This window comes from Coloeus monedula (genome assembly GCF_965178545.1).
Source record: "Coloeus monedula genome assembly, chromosome: 6".
Taxonomy (NCBI): domain Eukaryota; kingdom Metazoa; phylum Chordata; class Aves; order Passeriformes; family Corvidae; genus Coloeus; species Coloeus monedula.
Window position 1 is genome coordinate 8138345 of NC_138786.1, and position 23499 is coordinate 8161843.

General features: G+C 36.1%; 1 protein-coding gene across 1 annotated transcript in view; it reads right to left on the minus strand.

Annotated features, from left to right (window-relative positions):
* CCDC73 (coiled-coil domain containing 73) overlaps nt 1–8370 on the minus strand; it is a gene marked incomplete at both ends in the record, with an annotated part of 47469 nt that extends 39099 nt beyond the window's left edge. The window contains 3 exons of the mRNA XM_082284410.1: nt 1215–1289; nt 1599–1670; nt 8239–8370. Coding sequence (XP_082140536.1) covers nt 1215–1289; nt 1599–1670; nt 8239–8370 — 279 coding nt within the window. The remainder of the gene's footprint in view (nt 1–1214; nt 1290–1598; nt 1671–8238) is intronic.
* Nucleotides 8371–23499: the final 15129 nt, after the last annotated feature.

Here is a 23499-nt window from a genome sequence, read left to right on the forward strand (position 1 = left end):
TTTTTTAAATATTAACAAAATCAGCTTTGATATTGTGATGTTCTGCAAGCATAATGAGTATACTCCCTAGATTTTAAGGAATATATTCTCCAGTTATTCAGTTTTCCCTGCTTGAGTGTATTTTTTCAAGAGCAGCAGCAGTATATTTATAAAATATAGGCAAATTGTAATACTTACTTAGCTGAAGTCATGTCTTTATTTCAATATTGTTAAATTTATGGTAAAATGAAATGAATGACAGAAATGTTGACTTAAAGGGAATTCTATGAAAGAAATGGCAAAACAGAACCTTTGATAAGCCAGCGGAAGATGTCTACTTATTGAACTACTATTGTGATCAATATGATTCTGAATTCAGAAACAATCAGGTAACAAATTCAATTTAAATGTCATACTTAGAATTTTCATCTTACTAGAGTCTCCAGGACTGGAAATTTGCATTAGCTTGTTCCTTTGAATTTCCAGAATATTTTCTTACATGAAGTTCCCAAAATCTACCACTCACTGTTTACATCAGCTTTGCCATGTGTCAATGTTAAGTGCAAAATACAGGAATAGAGTTCACCTCACTACCTGTAAGTCCCACCCTTTTATGAGTGGTAAATTAAATTGCTGTTAAGGTCTTAGAATGGGTGGAAATCCTCCCTTTTGAACCCAGAATATTAAGAGCTGCAATGCTAGGTTAAGAAAAGCAAAGAAGGGTTACAACTTGAAAGCACTCTTGCTTTTACAAATATAAAATATTTCCTGTTTCTGTGTGCACATATATATCTTTCAAGAAAGAAAAGCACAGAGTTAGGATTATTAATTTAAGATGGTTAGGATGAACTCCAAGATGAAATAGTCTTCCTTTACAACTAAGATGTTAAATATCCCAAGATCAAGGATAGAGCTGAAATTATTGTTTTTTCTGTGATCGTAAAATATACAGAGTGAAGCCTTTTATCTTGTGACCTAGTGAAAGGGGTCATAGGTTTGATTGTATTAAAGAAGGGAATGCATTTCCTAGGAAAGCATAACCTCAGGAGCCTTAACTCTGAGAAGAATGTTAGACTTATGTTACTGAATACTTCATTCTCAACACTTAAAAGCTGACACACTACTTCTGAGTGTGGATAACATACAAGTTAATGTTTAAAGCAACTTTTTGGAAAAATTGCCACTTCCAGAAGATTGCAAGTGAAGTGGTTTGCTGCACTGATATTTGCACTTGCCAAAGCCAAACATAATACAGAGAAGCTGCTACACAGCTTCCCCCACACTGATGTGTCAATATGCCTCATATTCAGCTAAATGTCTTATTGCTTCAATATTTCCACCTCTTTTGACGGAAGATTGCCAAGTCATGCTAAATATTATCATATTCTCTTGTTAAACACATTTCTAAGCTATCTGTTAAACACATTTCTAAGCTATTGGCACAATCCAAATCAAAATAAAAGCTACAGATGTTCATAACTAAATTATAAGCTAGCACATTCGACTACTAGAAATAGAAATAGCTCTAAAAAGAGGAATTGTAACAAATCAAAATTTATATTAACATATTAAAATTAAATCTCAGCAGGTAGAACACTAAAATCATGTAGGAAAGTTACCTTCTGCCATTCAAGTTCCTGTTTCTCTATAACAATTTTATTTATTTGGTCTTCATAATTAGTTTCTGTTTCCTAGTTAAAAACAAACATAAAAAGCAAACGTCAAAACACGTAGATGAAGAGAAATTCAGTAAGACGCAAAAGTGCCTCAAGAATCCACTGTAGTCAATGATACAGATAATCATAGTTAATGACTCAGAATCTTTGGGACAGCTTAAATATTCAGCTCAAAGCATTTGAATCTTTATTCTTTTTGACATCTCCTAGGACAACTGAAAACTTTGTGTCAGCAATTACTTCTGTTCTTATGGAAAAAGTGAAATATTTATCATTATCTTCTGTGCCAAGAAGCCTTCTGACCTACCAAATAAAAAAACTGAAACAGAATCATGGGTAATCGACACATATTTTTGATAAGATGAACTACAGGAAAATCTGAGAAGACCATTACTGAAGTCCAAAGTTTCCTCCACGATCCACAAAAGGTACTAATAGCAAGAAGGTTTGTGACCAATTCTGCGCTTGCAGAAGCACTTAGTCAAGAATCAAACTATTACTTTTGATAATAAATGAGAGTTACCTTCTGATAATCACAGTTGCTAAATAAATATTTATGACAACTTTCCTGAAACATTCTGGTATTAAAGTAAATTTTCCTAACAGGAATCAGCTTCCCTTTGGAGTCCAATTTCTATGAGCACCGGCCTTCCTTCACAAATCCAATACTCAAAAAAAAGGAAGAACGAAAGGTTCCCCTATGAACAACCATGACTTCTTGCAAGAACAGTGTTCAAGCTTTTGATGCCTGTCATAAGCAACTCACCACTGTCCTGTTATTGCACATAGTCAAAATAATGAATATCCTTCAAAGACCTGGAGAGCTATACTAATGAGTCACTGAGCTTCAAAAGCTGCTTTCCTGCCTTGGCTCTGCACACTGATGGCCAGCTTGAAAAAGTGACTGCATTAAGTAAGCCTGACTTCTCTTTGATGAATCGCTGCACTAATAACATTTACTGAGGTCTTGTGCTGGACACACTCCAACAAGGCCCAAACTGACTGTATGAGGGTAAAAGAATACTCCCAATACTTGAACTGTGCATTTTGATATATTATGCGTAAATTTATGCCCTTTTAAGTTCAACTTCACTACAGTTTAAATCCTGCAATCTTAATTCAAAATTCAACTACTCTTTAAGTGACTCACACCTCAAAAGTTGGTTAGAAACTTTAGGAAACAGTCACAACTTGGGAAAAAAAGGCCATGAATCTCTTGAATGAAAAATAAAAGGCGGCCTCAAAAGGATCATTCTCTTAATACTGGGGTTTAAGTAAAATTCTACTGAATTGCAATACCATGAACAACTACAACTTGCCATGAGACAAAAAAGATACCACCTCTGGATGAAGCAATACCTTTCCTGACACACTGAAAGAACAAATGAAGGCTCTTTCTCCTTCCCAAGTGAAGAAGATAACACAAATTTTTTGGCTATAAAATATACTGCATCTTTAAGAAATGCAATTCTTTCTGCAGCCCAGTATGAATAAGAGTTCCAAGTTTTTGATTCAAGGATATCTACAACACTTCATCAATTGATGCAAAAGAGTTTTGTAGATTTTGCAACCCTTTCTCACTTAGTACAATATTTGATTCATAGTCCCACCATGTATCAATAGAAATAAAAGAGCAAAATATGTCCCAAGTGATTTAAAATAGTTTTTTGACATTGACATCTTTTATAGGGTTTTAGGTCAAAAACTGACTTCCTTGATTAGAAGACAGTTTACAGGCAGAAGTGTGGAGAGAAGCACACTTCTTTCCACAGAAGGCTACCCATAAGCATTTCAAGAGATTCTTGCAGGTTCTAAATACATGCCTCAGCAATCATGTGAATTTTACATACAAAATACTGAATATACATTTAAAATTAAGATTTGGCTCACAGAGAACTAGACAAAACTTCTTTAGCTTTTGCTTCTCTCTTATGTACTGGTGGAATATAGATGGAGAAGAGACCTATTTCATATGACTTATGGTAAAAAACAAAAAAAAAGAGAACTTAAAAGATTATCAATGCTTCCCAGTTCTGCTTTAACAAGTAGTACTGCAGAGTTGCAATGACTTTTTTTTCTGGTACTATTCTATAAGTACTGAAGGAAAATACATTCCCCTGATATGCCCGGAGTGATAAAACCAAATGAGATTGACTTGGAGCTTTTTAAAAAGGTGTAATCTTCAACCATTTCTGCCATTAAGTAACAAATGCCATGAAAATTATATATCATTAGCAAAAGCATTGCTCAAAATTGTAAGAAATTAGCATTAAATTCCATTTTAAGCGAGCCCTTTGCTGTGAATACTTAAGAGGATAAGAACCAAAGTTCTAAGCGAACAACACTCCTCCAACTTACTCCCAAATTATAAAGGTGTACCTAGAAGCTATCAAAAATGTGTATGTATGTAACTACTGTTGAAAAAATAAACATCATAAATACTTAAACTGAGAATGACAATTACATGATAAAAATGTTCTCATGTGAAATCGCTAAGTTATAAGCCTAATCCATCATTTTTACATCTTTCAAAGGACATTTATAGTTTACCCATTTTGAATTGAAAGCTTTTAAAACTTGTGGGAAACACTTTTTTTTAGAAGTTCTATCAGCTGTTTAATAAGACAAAAACATTTCTGTTATACTTAGGAGAACCAGATTGTATATAACTCTGATGAGGGATCAAAAATCCACAAAACCTTAAAAGTGTTCATTTTTTATTAGATGCCTTAGGACTACATGGATTTAAGTGTTTTTATAAAAAAAGACGACCATAACAATAAAAGAGGAGTAATTTGATGGTTTATTTACTCGTTATAACCTTTAGAAAGTGTCAAGCCTTCTTTAAAGTGTTTGCTTCAGGCTGTAGTTTTACAAGATGGGCTGTGGATTGGTCAAGCCCCCTCGATTCTTGACCCTGAACAGATTTAGGAACAGAGTACAGCTGGCTCATGTCCAAGCAGCCAAAACTGCTGCTAGGTACTTTTATTATCTTTTTTGAACTTACAATCTCCCTCCTACAAAATTGCACATCCAATTCTCATGCAGGTCAAATAGTACTCACAGAAACTATACTTTCTGATTGTTTCAAACTATAATTAGAAATTCCTTCATGAACTAAGCAGACCAGTACAACTTTTAGTAGACCTCATGGATATTGTTCTTAAGCTTTGTTTCCAGGACAGGTATTAAAGGGAAAGAAGATATTTATCATAGCATTATTCTAACTTTTACTCCTGATAAAAGACTGTAGGATTTTAATAGTTACTACAGTTAACAAACAACAACAGCAACCATATAGTTGGAATCTATTCTCAAAAACTTTCCTTTTTCAGAAGCAGACACACAGAAATGTATACCAACCACCGTTTTTCCTTTGGAAATTTCTCATTGGTCTGTCCTTGACTCCACTGCATAGGTTACAATTCCTTTATATTTAACTAAATCTCTTCCATCAAAATATATTCCTGGAAATGCCTGCATGGATACTTACAACACTCTCCTCTCCAACTGCAAGCAATCACTTCCTAATCAAAAGCAACATTATTTACTAACACAGAAATTATCATCTAATGCATGCCTTGCTGACTTGAAAAACAGTATCACAGGATGTCACAGTCATGAGATCTGTAAACTTCAGTGCTGCTTATTCCCTTGTATCCACATACTTACTTCTTTTCCTAATATTCAGCTGTCCTTGTTTCTGTGATTTTGCTAAAAAAATAGCCTCATTTATGCTTAGGTATAAAATCCAGTTAAAAGACTGTTAGGAAGAAAATGCATTCAGTTGACTGCAGAGCAAGACTGGCAGACATGGAACTAAGTGAAGGTGATATCTGGCACAAAAGAATCCCTGGCCTGGTCAGTTCTTGATGAGTGGGGAAGCTAAACGGGAAAAAATAGAAGAAAATCTAACTATTGGAGTGTGAAGTAATCCCTGTGGGGCAGGGGAAAGAGAAACATGATTTTTTGTAGATTTTAATTACTTACATATTCATATTATGTCAATTTCTATGGAGAACAAAGACCCTGTGAATAGCCAAAGGAATAAAGTGAAGCTGTATCAAGTAGAATCATTTAAGCAATGTATTCTTTGGAACAAACTTGCACAGCTATGAAGGACTGGGATTTCATCTGGAAGATGAAACAGATGAACAGTCACTTACTAGGAGCAACTCCTCTAAACTATTTTTGAGAGTTTAATTATGAAATGATGACATTAAGTAAGGATTGTATCAAGTCTCTCAAAACATTTTCATATTTAAGAATTTGGTTTTTATCTGTCTAGCTTCACACAGATAATTTCATCCACAAATTTATTTTTATTAATCTGAATTTATACTGCAGCTTAACCAACCATTCCATGCAGTTTATTAAACTCAAAATACACAATAGGTCCTGTCCCAAAGAGTCTCCTGTTGAAGTGACAAGCAAGACCAAGAATGGGAAGAAAAACAGAAGCAAACAGAAGTAAAATAATCTCATTTGAGGTCAAGCCAGAGGTCAAAGACAAAACTGAGAGTAAAATCCACTGTACTGGCTCTAGTGCCTCCCTCAGGCTATCAGTCTACTGAACCTCACAGGCAACCTGGAAAGGAAGTGTGAAAAGTAGTAAGAAACCTGCAGAATTTCTACTTTTACTCCACTTTCTTATGATGCAGATGACACAGTTTGTGTGTTTCATTCTTGTCCACAGAAAAATTTGCATGGCGCAAGACAAGCACTGTAATTCTCTAAGTTATCCCTGTATTTCAGTCTATGCCCTACCTTTCTCTCAGGGCTGATTAAAAATTTACAGAATAACCTCATGTTGATTGAATTTGTTAGAAATTCACAGCTAAAATGGGGAGAGGGTTTTTAAGGGGGATTTTAAAGTAAAAACATCCATACAAAGTTCTACTTAAAAAGATAAAAATGAATGGCACTAGGTATAAACCATATTAATCAATAACCCTTGCTTCTACAAAATACTAATGTTTTATATTCCAAACTTCAAACATACTAAGCAAGCAGCCCGGAACTGATTATTAAATCAAACAAATCAAAAACACATTCCAGGACACCCTAAGATTTCAAATTGGCTGTCTGTAAAATGCTTACATTTTTACCTAAATTTCTAACTAAACACGTAAATATATATATATATATATTTTTAGGGTAGGAAAGCACAGCTATTTTAGAAACTTAGGACCATGTCTTAACTGTGAAATTGGCTCTTAGCATTTGCATCAATTTTGAAACTAAGACCAACTTTAAGGCAAAAAATTACTCAACCTTCTGAGGCAACTTTTACAAAATCACAGTCACAAACTCTTGTAGTACAGCAGACACAAAACAGGCATAAAAACCCAAAGAAAAACGCCAAAAGATGAAATTCCATGGCACTCTATGAACACTTTAGGCTCTGACCAAGTGCATTAAAAGTGCAGTAATAGGTTAACAATGTAAATTCAGCTAAGCGGTCTTATAAAGAAAAGTACACTCTGATTATTATAATAAAAGTTCAATTATTCAGTCTTTACTTTTAATACTGAAATACTTTGACTAGAATAAACATGTAACACAGGTCTGGGGATCACGCCATTGGGGCTTTAACAGTACTGCACCAATAAAATACCATCATGCAGCCTTTCTCTTTTTTTTTTTTAATGGCAGTCATTCTTTTGTTTATGGCTTTTAAAGAGAGGATTATAGCATTTCACTTAGATCAAAATAAGCATAAATCAAGCACGTCATCAATACGAATATTTTAAAAGTAATAATACACATCTTTTGAACAGGTCAAAATCATCAGATGAAGAAAAATACACTTTAGGTCTTTCAATATACACAACAGTTCTGAAACACTAAGGGAAGAAATAGAAAAAAATGTTTATACACACACAACTGAAAAAGTAACCACAGAAAAATACAAGTGAAAAACTAACCACAAGAAAACAGAGCTGCCTTTCCCAGCACAGAACCAATTTTACCTTGGTACTACTACAAGATGATTCAACTCATTTCAAAAACAACCCCCCCCACCCCCAATCCTCAATACACTATTGTTGTAGGGCTCTAGCTTAATAGTTTAACAATGTAAAAATGGTGAAATAAAGTGTATTTGGTTATCACTGTAGCTCTTTGCCCTCATAGGTAATTCTGAAGGCAGAAGTTAACAGCCAAAATCACCACTTTTCTGGCAAATGGCAAATCAATTATGAAATGAGAAAGACTTAGGGACTTGGCGTATTTGGATTGTTCCTTTTCATTTTGTATCAAAGGCTGCTCTTAAAGAATAATGAAAGACAATAATTTAATGTAGATCATTTTCTCAATAGTCTGATTATCAACTCTAACAACTTCTTACATTGTTACAGAAAAACCAAATTCATTCCCATACAACCCTGTAGCCTTTGTGCTCTCTACAGGGAAATTTGTAATACACACAATACCTAAACCCATTATATTTTTAAATAAAACCCTGGTTGGTGAATCACTTAAAATTCAACATGAGGTTTAGTGACACTTATGCAGCATTTTCTATGATTACCTACAGAGACAGAAACAAGACAATGACTAAATCCAATATAAAAAAATTTACCCTTCTTATACGAAGTTCTTCTATTGCCTCCAATAAACTTGTTTTAAAGTCTAACAATCGAATGGAAAGTAAAGTCTCTGATGGACTTGGAAGAGTAGAGTCAAGTGCCTGTGCTTTAAAGTCTTCATCCATTCTTTGAGCTTCTTTCTGCAAAATAAAGACAGGCATTTCCTCTCCAGTTTATCTGTAAGAGAATACTCAAACTGCAAAACCTGCAAATATGGAGGCAGATTCTTTTTGCAAAGAGTGAAATTACTACTTATAGATACTATGCAATTACCAATATTTTCATTTTAAAGTAATGTGCAATACTGTAGAAAAAACCAAACAGATATCAGTAATTCACAATATTCCTTTGCTTCTCCTCTTTATTGTTGGCCTGGTTTTAACTTTAAGCAAAAGCTCGATGAGCAGACAGAAGCAGTAGAGTTTTTTTCCCAGAGTTACTGCCCGGTACTCACATGAAGGTGCTGCAACGAGTACATTGTGCCATGAAAAAGTTGCTGTCTACATTTAAGATGTCAAAGATCACAAGACAGGCTCAATTTTAAAAGACATCTTTAGACTGAAATTAGGGACTTAAGGTAATTTTTGCAGTGTCTGCTTCTGAATTTTAACAAGAAAACTCTGATTCTCTTCCGACAAGATCCTGTATCAAAATGTTGTACTCTAAGCTAGCTACAGCAACTGTTGTCAAGCAAGGAGTTATGCTAACAGGAGACCCAGGTGTCTCTGTAAGGACAAAGCAGGTTTGTCAGCAACACCAGAGGTGACTTCAACACTCAGCATTTTATTCACAAAAACATAACAACTGTACGTGTTTCATCTGTTTTTCCCAAATTATATCTTTTTAATCCTTGAGACTGAATTTTCAGCAGTGCACTAGAACACCCGATGCTATCCCTGCCAGAGACACCCCACGTGTGTTTCTGCATTAAGAATTACGGAGGCAGGGGTAGAGCACAGGAGTTATGACTGACCTGGCTGCTGCCACAGAACCTCTAGGAAGGAATTCCTGCAGAAAGAGCAGAGACCTGGTCTGTATCATGGGGCCATAACAACTACAAATCAGGGCTCACCACTTTTTCTTCTGTTGTCTAAATAAAACCCTAACACAGATCACATTTAAGCCGCTTGGTCATGGATAATAGATTGACTCCTTGCTTAGCTGCCCCACCACAGAAGTTAATCTGTTAGTAAAACAATGCTTTTGCTAAAACCAAAAAAATCAGGCTCATTTTTGTCTTTCATTTTAAAACATATGACTAATACTGAGCTGTTCAATATGAAGTATATAAATTCTTTGACAGTGTCAAAATGTGTATGTTTGAAGGACTTCTGAAGAGGCAGCTAATAAAGCCGGAGTAACAACCATGTACAAACATGTAGCACTTCAGGCAACAAATCCGTTGTGTCAATGTGCCAACATGAATCAGGCATTGTGCAGGCAACCTACAGACATTTTAGACTGAAGCTGTTTGGGTTTTTTTTTAAGTAGTACATTAGGATAAAAGCCCACTACTTATATTTTAGCCAAAGAACTTAGAATAAATGAAGTCCGACTCTCACAAAAGCACATTAAAATATTTTGTTTCTTTCACTCAGGTTTTCAAAATTGTTTCCTTACTGGTACTTGTTGTACCACTACATGAAGAGCTACCACAAACATTTGATATCAAGTATTGGGAGATGACCAAAACTAAAAATCTAAAATGCCAATATTATGCACAATAAATTAGGCACAGAGCCACTTGATTTCACTTTTCATCATGCTAAGGGTAAGATTTTTACAAACATAATGTTAAAACATGACACGTGGTCTAATTCTATTGCTGTCAGCTAGCGTTCCAGGTTTGGAGTTGGAGGAATCCTACAGTGATGAATTTCTACAAGACTGTACTGTTATCAAATAAAGAAGTCTGGAAGCTTGTGTTAGTAAGGGAAAAAATAAGAGTGCTTGTGAAAAACTTGACTCAGAAAAAGGATTCATCCTACAAGACAGGTGCACTTAAAGAAGTGCATTTCAGTTATGAAATGATTTCTATTCAGGTCAACCAGTAGAAGAATGTACATTAACTGCTACACACTGGGGCTTGTGATTTTCTTTTCCATCACAGAAGCAATCTGAGAATTATTTTCTCAAGGGGATATTTTCAAACTAATGCTATACTCCAAGGAACAGAAGAAGAGGGGCCTCAGGCATCCACAGCTTTCTCTCAGCTCAGTGATCTCAGCAGGAGCACTTGACAAACAAGAGTTCACCTCCCTAATTCGGTGAGTACAGACAAACGCTTTGGTGAGTGAATCTCATTGAGTCTTCACCCATCCCTTCATTGTGACAGTACTGTTTTCTCATGGGCAATTCGTACTCAAGACTGCTTTGCCAAGACTGCCACAAAATGCTTCACAGCCTGCTGCTGAAACCTGCAAGGTACGGGGGTGTTAAACACATTCCTCCTGCCCTCCTCAGAATTCAGTGCCACACACCCCTGCGGTCTCTTCTACCTCTGAGAGATGAAAAAACTCAGTACCTTCCAACGAGTTTACACTGGGCTTGACTAGAAACAAAAATATACAAAATATAATCATGAAGTTTAAAAATAATTTAAATTATCTACATATTAATAAAATACCTACTTTTGGTATCACACATTAATACAACAATCTAGAGCTACTGCAAAGATACATAATAAATGCCCTTCACCACAGAAAATACAAAAAAAATTCTTGTGTAATTAAAGGTATTTCCACATAGATGCATTTTTACTTTAGCAACTGATATTTCTCAGAATACCTAGAAAATACTTTTTAAAAAATCTAAAGCATACATATGATAACATTTGAAAAGTGAAAGATTGAAGTTCTTATTTTGAAGCATTTACTATGTTTCCTTTCCTATTACTCGCACTCGCTTTACATTTAACAAAATAAGGACAAAAATTGATTTTTAAAAAGCACATTAAAAAATCCATTTTAACACAATTTTAAGTGCCATAAAGGGCTTTATATCTTTGAAAAGCACTTATTAAAAATTACATCTTAAATACCCTGCACTAGAAAGTAAGTTAGCCTATAAGCCTGATAGGGGTCAGGGTAATAACACAGAATGAACAAATTACACTGTCATTCCACTTAAATTATTTAAGTTATTTAATTTGACCTGTAGATAGTCTCTTGTCTTCTCATCATGCCTGACTTTTAAGTGGGAGGTCTTCATTCATGATGATCCTTTAATGGAAGCAAAGCTTTCTCCATTTAACCCATGGTGTTATCAATCATGTACAGGGATAAATGAGGCTGTAAGATTTTGCCAGTATCACAAATGACACTGTGACCTGAGGCCAACATCTTTATTTGCTTCTCCAGTGATTCACTTCAGCAGATATTAACCAATTTTATAATCCATGAAAGGCAAAATTAAAGGACACCATCCATAAAACAGAATAATTCCTATCAGCAACAAAGTGATGTCTGTATTATCTTATAAATTATATGGCCATACAGTGTGGTAATGTAATGAAGTAAAGATGGTAATAATCAAATGCCTAGGGCAAATGCTAATATGCATTTAATCACACAGCATGAAGCCATTTGTCACTACAGTTGAATGCATGTGTACATAAAATACATGAGTCACGTCCTTATTGTTATAGTATAACAGCATCAATTTCACACTATCACTTTACCACAATAACAACTGCAGGGTTTGATATTAACTAAAACATTCAAACGCCAGAAGTGCGACCAAGAGCAATATCTTACAAAAACTGCTTGGAAATATCTTCCCCCTACTATTTAACTTAACACATTCCAATATTGCATGTGTGCAGAATTTGATAGTATTTCTCTACAAAACCCCCTTCAGGTACATTTTTGCAACACCCTCAGTTTCTTTTTAGAAACAGGGTAATTTATGGCATTTCAGTAGAGGCTGGATCACTTTTTAAGGCTGTATCTACCTTAATAAATAATAATTGATTTTGTTTATCAGTACTTACCTACACACAAGGAGACAAAACATCTGCCCCAACATAACCTAAGATGTTTGCAAATGCTGCCTCCAGAAAAATTACACTGAAGAATAAGTATTAAATTCTGTGCTTAGTGAAACACAGGAATGAAAATATTAATGGACAAACTTTACCTGCTTAAGTCTAGTAACTTCTTATCAAAGGGATGGCCATAAACATGTGCCTGTCCCCACCAGAGGCAGATACACAAGTTGTAAGAATCAACACTATCACCTCTGAATTTTGGATGCAGCCCACTAAAGCTGACATTTTAGCTGTAAGAAAAATTTCTAGGACTATTTGTGAAAAACAGTACAAAAGTTTCACAACTGAAATGAATTCATCCAGGTACACAGGGCACACAATACACCCACATACACAGTTGTGTCCTGTCAAGAGCCAGAATTTAAATCTAAATATGCTGAGTTACTCTATGGTCAAGATGTTAGTGCTGCTGTGGAACCATCAAGTCAGATTACAGCATAACACGTATGCTCTGGATTTTTGTCATGTTAAACTGAAGACTATAAAATACTGTTTGCTTTTAAATAAAATTATTTTAAAAATACTTATACACAAAAATGGCACAGTATGACTGAATTTTATACAAGACATCATAAGTATAATAAATAAATAAATAATCCCCCTACACAGGATAAGGTTCCCTTTATGATCATGAAAGACTGAAATACATTTAGTGGCTCTGCCTGTTTGATAAAAAACAAAATAATAAGTCTTACATACATTTTCATTTTTCAAGGAAATGTCTTTTTGATACAGTTCAAACATCTTCGTGTATTGGAGAGAACTAAAAGCAGATTTGTCTAGAATCCATTGTTATATCAAAAAAATAAAAACTAGATAAATCCTTAAGTTCTGTTATAATTTTCTGAAGTTATAGCTCACATGTAAGTTTAGGAACTAGAAAACAAGTAGCCAGCTGTACAAAAGGAGCATAAAAGCCCAGACTCCATGATTTTGCTAGGAAGAGCTCACCTGAAAGCACTAGGAAAACAAATCAGATGTTCATAATTTTCCAGATTCCACGCATCATGTTTGTCTCACATGAGCCAGGTGGGATTCCTGAATAATAAGAAAACCTACTGGCACACAGTGCCATAAAATGGGGACAGTAAGACAACTGGGTGCATGGCCTCTGTAAAGACAACTACAGAAAAGATGTCTAGAATAAGATAGATTTTTGAAGAACCATTGCTAAGAACCTGTATGTAAAGGTTTAGGTGGCTTAACATGTATTTTACTAGGTCTTTGATTTTTTGGGCTTAATTTGATTTAAAATAATAATTTTTGAAGGCAGCTTTATCCCTATCACAACTGGTGAGCTTTTTTTCTACTTTAGATCCAGAGATTTTCTGTAGGTAGGGTTATTTATCTTTAAACTTTTACAGGCTGAAAAATACTGTATGCAGATATGTTTGATCTTGCCTTACTTGATTTTTCAATTTAGGGATTTATAGACAAATGTTATTTTTCATTTTCTCCTCCATCCCACATCATCCTACAAGAATTATACCATCTTTGTTAGAAAAACAGCAATTTGTGCACACCAGACAACACTCAAACCCAACCAGCTCACTGGATTTGCCCACCCAAATTTGTCCATTTGTGCAGCTCCAGAAGTGCAACTCTTCTGAGCTGTGGAACAGCCACCATGCCAGGAGCTGCTTTCAGGGTCCAGAGGGCTAAAAGTGGTGTAATGAGGAACACACCCTCTTCAGTGAGCTGTGCTGAGTTAATTCTCTGCTTTGTTTCCTTTGAGGTCGTGTCTTTGGCCAGTTCTTTCAGGTTTTAGTTGAGAGTGGCTCCATTCACATGTACAAATCAAAGCAAACAATCTAAACCCTTCACAAGAATGCAGGTGCTGGGAAAGGCAGCGATACCTCTAGTAATTCCAGAAATTACATCTCTGTATACAACAGGGGGCTGTTTAACAAAAATTCTTCCTTCCTAAAAGGGCATCTGCCATGCAACTTGTATTTTAAAGGTGCTCCTCTATGGTTTTTATTAAAAATATCACTGTATTTACTTATCTGCAATTATGATGATCTACAAATCATTATAGCATCATACAAGACAAAAAAAAATACTTCCTTCACAGTTCTCAAAAACTTTAGAAGTTAATCACTTTTCAAAAAATCCCCAAACTTTTCAGTTTTCAAAAATGGATTGCCAATCTTATAAAACAGTTTGTTCTAACAGCCAAGATCAATACACCAGTGTTGTGGTGTTCATCTACAAACAATTATGGTCTTCCTAAACTAGAACATCAAGATGTGGACTCTTTAAAAAGACACAAAACCAGAAGAAAATAAAAATCTAATATTTGTATTTTTGTAGTCAGATCATATAAAATCAAAAATCATTTGAAGGAGGGATGAGGCAGACTTGTGGTTTTTGAATGCAGAAGATTATAGGATTTTTAAAAATTTTACAGCAAATCAGGTAACATTGTCAATGCAAAGTTATTATTTTAAAGGACTGCCTTATACTCATTTTATTATAAATATTGTTTTATACCAAAGTTCCATAGAGTCTTCTTTTATTCATATGTTATATAAGCCCACACAACGTAAGAACACCTGTCCCAGGTCGTGCAAAAGGTCCTTCTACCTCAATGTCTCATCAACAACAAACAAGAATCCAGTTAAAACTCTCTTCTAGTGAATTAAAGTGAACAGTAATTCTCTTCCTTGACCTTGCAACTAGAGGATTTTTAAATTAGCCCAGAGCACAAATTTGGATTGTGGGTTGCTTTTTATCTTGTAAGAGTCAAGTACAACATTACCACCAGTGTGCAATTTAAGTGTGGACAATACACCTTCAGAGAGTGCTGGAACCAGACTGTTCAGGGCCTTTCTGGAGAACGTTCTCCAAACTTTTACTGGTGGATTAATAATATTTTTCTGTATCTACTCTCAATAAGTTGCTCAATCTACCCTTTTCCATGTTCTTTCCTATATTTTGAGTTTATATTTTTATTAGCTTACCTTAGCATCACAGGACAGAAACATCCAGAGGATTCATGACAGAAATTCTGAAACAGAGTCAAAGGCTGTTAGTAAAGAAAGTAAAGATTATGTTTTTTTGCCACTCTAGCAGCTGAAGGCTTAAAATAACAGATTTATTCTGTATAATAGATATCCTACAATTCAGCACAGCTTACCCACGGAAAAGATTTGTGAACATGCTAGTGCTTCTTGTTTTCCAAAGATAAAGCAGTTCTAGTCACATCAAACTCTCCTTATCTCTGGTACTAGCAGTTTCTGACTGAAAATCAATGGCATTTGTTTAAGTTTTAGATAAGTGTAAAGATTTTAAGCGTGGAAGCTGTACACTTGTTCTGAAGTTACCTTTGTCAAAGCCTAGGAAAGTATTGTGTCCTTTTGGGGTGGGAGACCAACACTACCCCCATAAGAGAGCAAAACAATTGTCCTTAAAAACCTGCTTTAGAGTCTTTGCTGACAAAACCATCATTAGATAGCAGTAATCTGAAACAATCTGCTTGATGACATAATGCTTTCCAAAGTCTCAGATTTTAACAGAATTGTGGAAAAAGCATTAAACAAAGAACTCTCAGCTGCTAGAACCCTTAGGTTTTCTTTGTCAAGAAGCAGTGGGTCTTGGTTGCTTGCTTTGCTTTTCGCAATTTCCTAGAAGCTTTTAAGTGGATTTTTTACTTTTATTTTACTTTTTTTTCTTCTTCACATTTCCAGTTCTGTTTTGACATGTGAATGAAAAAAAAACAAAAAAAAAGGGAAGCTGAACAACACATTCCTGAGAAGACCAAACTGATGACCCAGAAAGCATATGGGAAAGTCCCTCTGAGAGCCTTTTTTTATTCAATCTGCAATACTTCATGTTGATGGGATAATAGGGGTTCCAAGCAATTATTGCACTGCTCCAAATCAGCTTTTGAGATCATAATGCAGTAAAGATTAATCCCACCAAGTACAGAGCTATAGCAAATGTAACTTGAAGGGTGACTTTTTAAAGAATTTTTTCAGCTACTCCAAAGTCTGTATTAGCTACCTGTTGAATTCTGGATGAAATTAAAAAGACTGGAGCTGCTTGCCCCAGTACTGCATTGCTTGAGATCTGCATTTTCCCACCCCAGTGCAAGAGGTTTCCTTCAGTAATCTGAATTCTTTTGATGAAAACATATAATCTTACACAAGCTAGCCAGCATGTTCCAAAAACAGGTGTTTAAAATTTTTATATCATATAAGTTGGTTAGTAAGGCTAACACAGATACATATTATCAGGATCCTTACTTTCTGTAATCAAAAATAATTACATATTATACTGTATTTGTCTTTCATAGGACAATACTATGGTAAGACCGTAAATAATAACTAAGATCTTTTCAACCACAAGTAAAATATTACTAATAAACTAGAAAAAGATATCTTAACTCATTTCAGCTCAAATTAAAAGAGGAAACCATAGACAGCAACACTCTGATTAAGACTGTAGAACTGTTTTCTCCTTACAACATGTTTGTATGTGGGATTAAGTTTTTCTCCCTAGCCTTTCAATCCTAATATTTTTCAATATTTAGTCAGCATCCTTCCAGCTATTAGTATAGAGATACTAAGTGTTCAAGGGATTAGCAGAAGTCAGGTTTACCCAAATTTTACAGGCACAGAATAAAACTAGAGGTGTTTTAGAGAACCCAAAAGCAGTTTGTCCGTTTCAAACACCATGCTGCCACCTAGTCGACAACCAACCGAACTGTGCTGTCCTGGGTGCACTGCAATTACAGCTACAGCCACGGAATAAAAATCAAACTGCTTTCCAAAAAAGCTTAGTGCAAGACTAAGTTACCAGAAGCACTTAGAGCTCCATCAAAATTCCCTGTCCAGCAGCAGTGGCCTGCCAGCACAAAGCAAGCACAACTGCAGCTCTCAGCTGGAACATGTCACTCACTGCAAGAAGAGTGGATGTGTTCAGGAAGAATTCCCATGTGGTAGCTGTTACTTGTCATAGTTATAGTTGTGAAATCCCTATACCAAGAGTAAACAAGGAAATAATTAGACTCAGTGCCACCAAGTAGGGGATCAGTCTAAAATAATATAACATTAACGTTAAACAAATTTATGCTGTGTCAACAAGTTCAGGCACTACTGATATTTAACCTCCTTCCAGCAGTTTGGAGGTATCTATTTTGTATTCAGAAAGAACTGATTTCCCTGAAGGCTAGTTTGGTTCCATTTTTTCATCCTCTCTCTTCCTTTAAATTTGTCTGACAAGCATAATTTTTTCCTCCACAAACCATTCCTCAACACAACCTATACTAACATGGCTATTAAATATTTGGTATCCCTACGTTAAAGCTTCAAAAGGAATTATATTATCATCTCAATGGGGCATACTATATGGAAATTATTTCTTTGCTGCCTGAGTATCATAGATAACGTCAATATTAGTGACAAAAATCCACTCTCATAATAGGAAAAATTTCCTACTTCTTTATATCTGCATCTCACTATAGGTTGGAGTAAGGATGTCTCTGCAGCACCAGGTTTGGAACAGCTCCCACAGACGGCCAAGAACGTCAGGAGAAGACAAGGAGCAGCCTTGGACCAGAACACAATGTTATGTATCTCCTCTCCATGACACAGAATCCCCAAAATCTCAGAACAGCGGAGACTGAAGAGAACAGGCAGGAGCTCTCCTCCCTCTGTGGGCACCCAGCCTAACACACGATCAACAGGTACAGGATTTTTGCAGAACAGAAGGCAGGATGCATGAGCTTTCTGTAAAGGTGCCTTAGAAGACCATAATTACACTACATTGTGATAAAAACTTGAATGCAAAAGACATAAGAAATCAAAAAACAACACCACTTTTAAGACAACATAAATATACCGAACACGGTCATTTTAGAGATCTTTTTCATGTTAGCCTTCACCATGACCATGAGCGATATGAATGAGAACTTACTAGAAATCCTCAGTAAATCTGGATGTCTTACGTATTTGCTTTAATTCCTAACTGAATGACAAATTAAAACTTTCCCAATTTTGCAGCTCAAAACACTCTACTGTTGCCTACACCGTTAGTCATTTTTTTCAGATAAAACATATATTGCCACACACTGACAGAGGAGAGATGTCCTGGGTGTTCACACATTTTCCTCACGGATCTGTGGCACGACAAAACTGTTCATATGCCCAGAGGCAAGCAGCCTGGCTAAATTAAATTAGTATTTCCATACTCTGGACGGGGCATTGCATAAACAATCCATACAAAAAGCAAGACAATCAGCCAAACATATTAAAAAGTAAAGAAACCGCTCGCTTCGGGGCAGGCCCAAGATGTTAACAGTGCTGCGGCCACCTAGGCCCAGCTGGAAAACGGCTTTTTTCAAAAAAGACATATAAAACTCCACACACCTCATTTTTCCCAGTTCCCCCGGTGCAGAGGCAGGGTATTCTCCAGCAGGACCAGCACCGAGCTCTTGCCCCGCACTCCGGGCAGCAGCCGCTGCTGTAGCGCGAATCTCCCCGGCAGCGGGCCCCGCTCCCCTCAGGGCCCGGCGGGGCACGGGCAGAGGCAGCCCGTGTCTGCCAGCTAATTTCACGTTGTTCCAGGACAATTAGAGCAGGACGCCTCGCCCTGCCCCGTCTAAGCGCAGATCTCCCTGGAAAGAGCCGTATTTCCACGCCCCCGCCCCCTTTCCAGGCCCGAGGACGGCCGCCCTCACGCCCTGGCGCCCCGAGGGAGCGCAGCGGGGGGACGGGCACCGTGAGGGCTCTGTGCCGGGCACCGTGAGGGCTCTGTGCCGGGCACCGTGAGGACTTTGTGCCGGGCACCGTGAGGGCTCTGTGCCGGGCACCGTGAGGGCTCTGTGCCGGGCACCCTGAGGGCTCTGTGCCGGGCACCCTGAGGGCTCTGTGCCGGGCACGCTCACAGAGTATCAGAGTACGGCAATGCAGTCGATATACCCCAAATCCTTCACTCTGCCCTCTGGTGACACCACGTAAATTCATTTTAAAGTGTACGGAACCCAGAAGACAATTTGTTTTTTGAGACATACCAGACACTGTTTTTTTTTCTCATCTCACATGTCCCACTACCTAGTTGTGAGTGGACGAGAATTTTGCCCCAAGTTTGTATTATTTTTCTGCAGATATTTGTTGTTTTGTTGTTTGGGTTTGTTTTGATTTGGTTTCAGGGTTTTTTTTACATAAATTAGATTTTTCTACTTGACTTTGTTTAAACCATGACAATACTGTTCGATTTTATGGCCGGTTAAAATGCACACAACACTAAGGAGAAGGTGATTTGAGTTTTGGGCTGTACACAGTCCAACTTTGCTGGAACACGTGGTAAAGAAAATGCTTCGTAACAAAATCAACATTTCCAAAGCACTCAAGTTATAAAAGACATATTTTTAATGGGTTACCTGAAAGAACATTATTAAAAGGATAAGCAGAATGATAATGATGTTCAGAACTGTACTCTTACTCCGTCCAAATAATTTATCCTCAAAAACTTTGTTTTCTTGGCTAGGGAGCATCATCGGCACAGAATCCCAAAGGAATATTCTCAGGAAGGCTTGTTCCAGTAATGCCAGAAACCTGAAGTGACACCAACCCTCTGGGATGGTCCCTGTGCCTATGTATTGGTGGATCTCCTTTCCAATACATGATCAATTTAGTCATCATTAACCTCAGCAGGCAACAGTGGTCCCACTCATGGATCAGAATCCTGGGGTTTATGTATCACAAATGGATCTCTACAGATTTATTACAAGAAAAATCCCCAGGTAACACACACAAGGCTTCATCTAGGGAGCAGTGAGTTGCTTGAGAATCTATCTTCCCCATAGCTCTTGGCTGCTTTGAGTATTCCTGAATGCCTAGTGGAAATACACAACTGCAATATATGATCTGTTCAGGAAGATCTGCCAGTGAATTTCAATTAAATTAACCTTTTATTTACACAAATACCTGGTTGGACCTTTGTCCCAAACTGAGACAACCTTCAACCATGGAACCTTATGCATCTTATGTAGAGAACTCAATCCTGCTCTCCCACTGAATTCAAGATGAAAAGAGCCAGATGACACAAGCAGAGCATGTTAAATAAAATTGGATTATTTAAAGATCAGATATTACAGAATGGTTTGTCAAACTCTGCTTTGCAACATTCATAGAAAACACTAAGAGAATTAAAACTGAAAGTATTATATCCAGCAATTTTTTAAACAGCACTATATAATGAAACACCATAACATTTTAAAGTTTCATTCCGAACGGTTTCAAAATTGTGTGCTGTTGTTATTTATGTAGTAACCATAGTGTCAGCTTATGACTTCACCAGCTCAGTAGTTCTCTGCCAAACTTAACATTCATTAGTATAATTATCAACATATCATTAATAAATCAATGCTGCATGGAAGAAGGCCTAGACACGGGAGGAAGAAAGGGGATACAAAGTCATACCAGTCAGGCAAGGCATAAGAGAAGTAGTATAATGTGAAAATGAGTGCTATATTGAAAAGGTATGCAGGAACTTATTTATCAAGGGTTTATATTTAACATGGAATGTGAGGTGATGTCATCTAACAACTGGCTGTTAGGATAATTAATTTTGCTTGATCAAACTTGAAAGAGGCAAAAATAAATGGGATGAAGAACATGAGAAATAAAGAAATTTCCAGCAATTATTTCATTTCCTGGACAATAGAGAATAGAACGGACCTGCAGAAATACATATCCTAAAGAAAACAAAACACAAATTTGAAGGCAGTATAGGAAACCTTTTTACTTATTTTCCTCTCTGTGCTAAAATTCAAATATAAATGTACAAAGAAGTTGTATATTTTTTACTCAAGACTGTATTTCACCTGGATGAACATGCAACAGCATGAACTTCCAGAGTGTCTTCCAGTAATATCCATAGCAAATACTTATGCATATTTCATGTTACACATAAATCACACTTTATGGAAAGATAATACAGTCACTGTGGAATGGATTGCCTTTATCCCCTCTGAAATCCTGTGATTTACTTGGCAAAACCTAAAATATGAATTTGAAACAATGATACCTGGAAATGTAATATTTTCCAAAGTACAAGTCAGAAAGCATTCCTCTGCAGAAGTATTTAAATAGATGATCTGGATCTCCTAGACAGGGACATGATTTGGACTTTCACTGGTAACACGAGACTTATTCCTGCCAAGGACACAGCTGGAAGCTAAGAAACGACCAGAGCAGAGGGCTGAAGTCTATAGACAAAGGAAAACAAATTAGTACATATTGGCTCCAGCAGCTGCTGGAAATCGTGATGTTTGTGACTCAGCACAGCTTGTATCTTTAAAATACATTTGGCAGTCTAAGTAGATCAGCATACTAAGCAAACCTTCATCATCCCTCTAATGGTTTTCACCAGGAATTCTGAGTTTTAATTGTGCAAATATATACTTAAAAAGAAAAGAAATTCCTTTTTGAGAATGAAACAAGTTAACTTTAAAATCTTCAGATGTCATCTCAATCTGCATCCAACTTTACTGTAAATATGTGCTTTAGATCATGTGCCCATTTTTTAACCACAATCTATACTTGATAGTCAAACATACCAACCAAATGCTGTTTCAATAAATGCCTTTTCTTTCTCAGCAGATGTTATTACTAAATTTAACCCAAATTCAATTAATTTATACTTAAAACTGACAGTATCATTGTTAACTTGAGATATTTCATACAACAGTAATGTGACATTTATTTATTTATTATTTTGGAATCCATCAAATCCTATTTTTAGGAAGTAATATTTGCAGTTATATCAGTATATGTTGCATTGGTAGCGTTTGCCTGTTTGTTTGCTTTAAAGTTTCTTATGTGCAAACTTATCCTTGTATCCTTGTACCTCTGCTGTAATTTGAACATAGTACGCCAAAGAAAACACTAACTTTGTATTTTCACTTTAAGTTATTTTACAATTAGACAATGAAACCACAAATCCTTACAGAAAATACAACTGGTATTTTTTTAGTTCTATTAATATGATCACTAACCAAGAGTATTTGCACAAAGATAGTACTAGTAAATAGTAAACCACTATGCAACAACTTGAATATTTGTGTTCTGTGGCAAGACGAAAAATCTGTTTATTTTTAAAGTCATATTGGCACTAACAACAGTTTAAAGAGGAACTTTCTGTCTGAAACTTCAGTGACAATGTCAGTGCTGCACAGAATGGGGTTGGTCCATCACCAGTTTTGGTTATATGGCTATAATGATTCAGGGATTATATTCAACTCAGTCTCAACTGCTCTTCTGATAAGATGCCATCCTTACTGATCTGACAAATTCAATGTGAAAGGAAAATGTCAATAACTCTTAGGATTAAAAATGGGTAACAACCAGATACACTTCCAAACTTTATATATTAATATTTCCACATTCTAGAAGTTATGGTCTCATAAGAGTTTCCCATATAACTAAAAAAAGCCATACTGAGATGGTTTTTAATGCTGAGCTTGACTTAATGTGTTATACAAGTGATGTGAAGTGAAGATGTCCAAGTGAGAAAATGGGAACAGTCCTCCTATTTAGCTGCATTTACAAGACTCCATTTTATTGTTCCATTCATTATAATTTTTCTGTATCTCTTTAATATGATCAGACCAGGCATCTGGAAGGAAAATTCCATTGCACATGGACTACAAGAAGTGGACTGTTCTTCAGCCTTTCACCGTTTTTTTGTGTCAAGCTCTCAGAACCTCAACAGAACACTTGTCCTCAAACATATTTGCTATGTTCTTCCAAATTATTAGCTATTGTATTTGGACTGTTGCTTCTTAATTCAGCATCAGTCTTTTTGTGATCATTTTGGACTAAATAAAATGAGTTTACAATAAATATATCTATAGAAGAAAATATTGAAACACTTTCAAATTGAAATACTGTGAATGAGATCTACCAGACGTATTAAAAGAACTAATCACTGGGATTCATTTTTGAAAATAATTAATACAGCTGCCTACAAATATCAAAATGGTAACAGAGAAAAGCCAGGAATACAGTCCTGAAAGACACACTGCTCCCCTCCCGTTGGATTTTACAGTGCTTATGGATAATAAAAGATAACTACTGAGACATTGTGTTGCACATGATCTGGAAGAAAAATAAAAGAAAATATTCCTTTCATGGAGAGATTTATCTCTTCCTCCCATGTTAATTGGGTCTGTAGGACTTCCTACACTGTTTTTGTTACT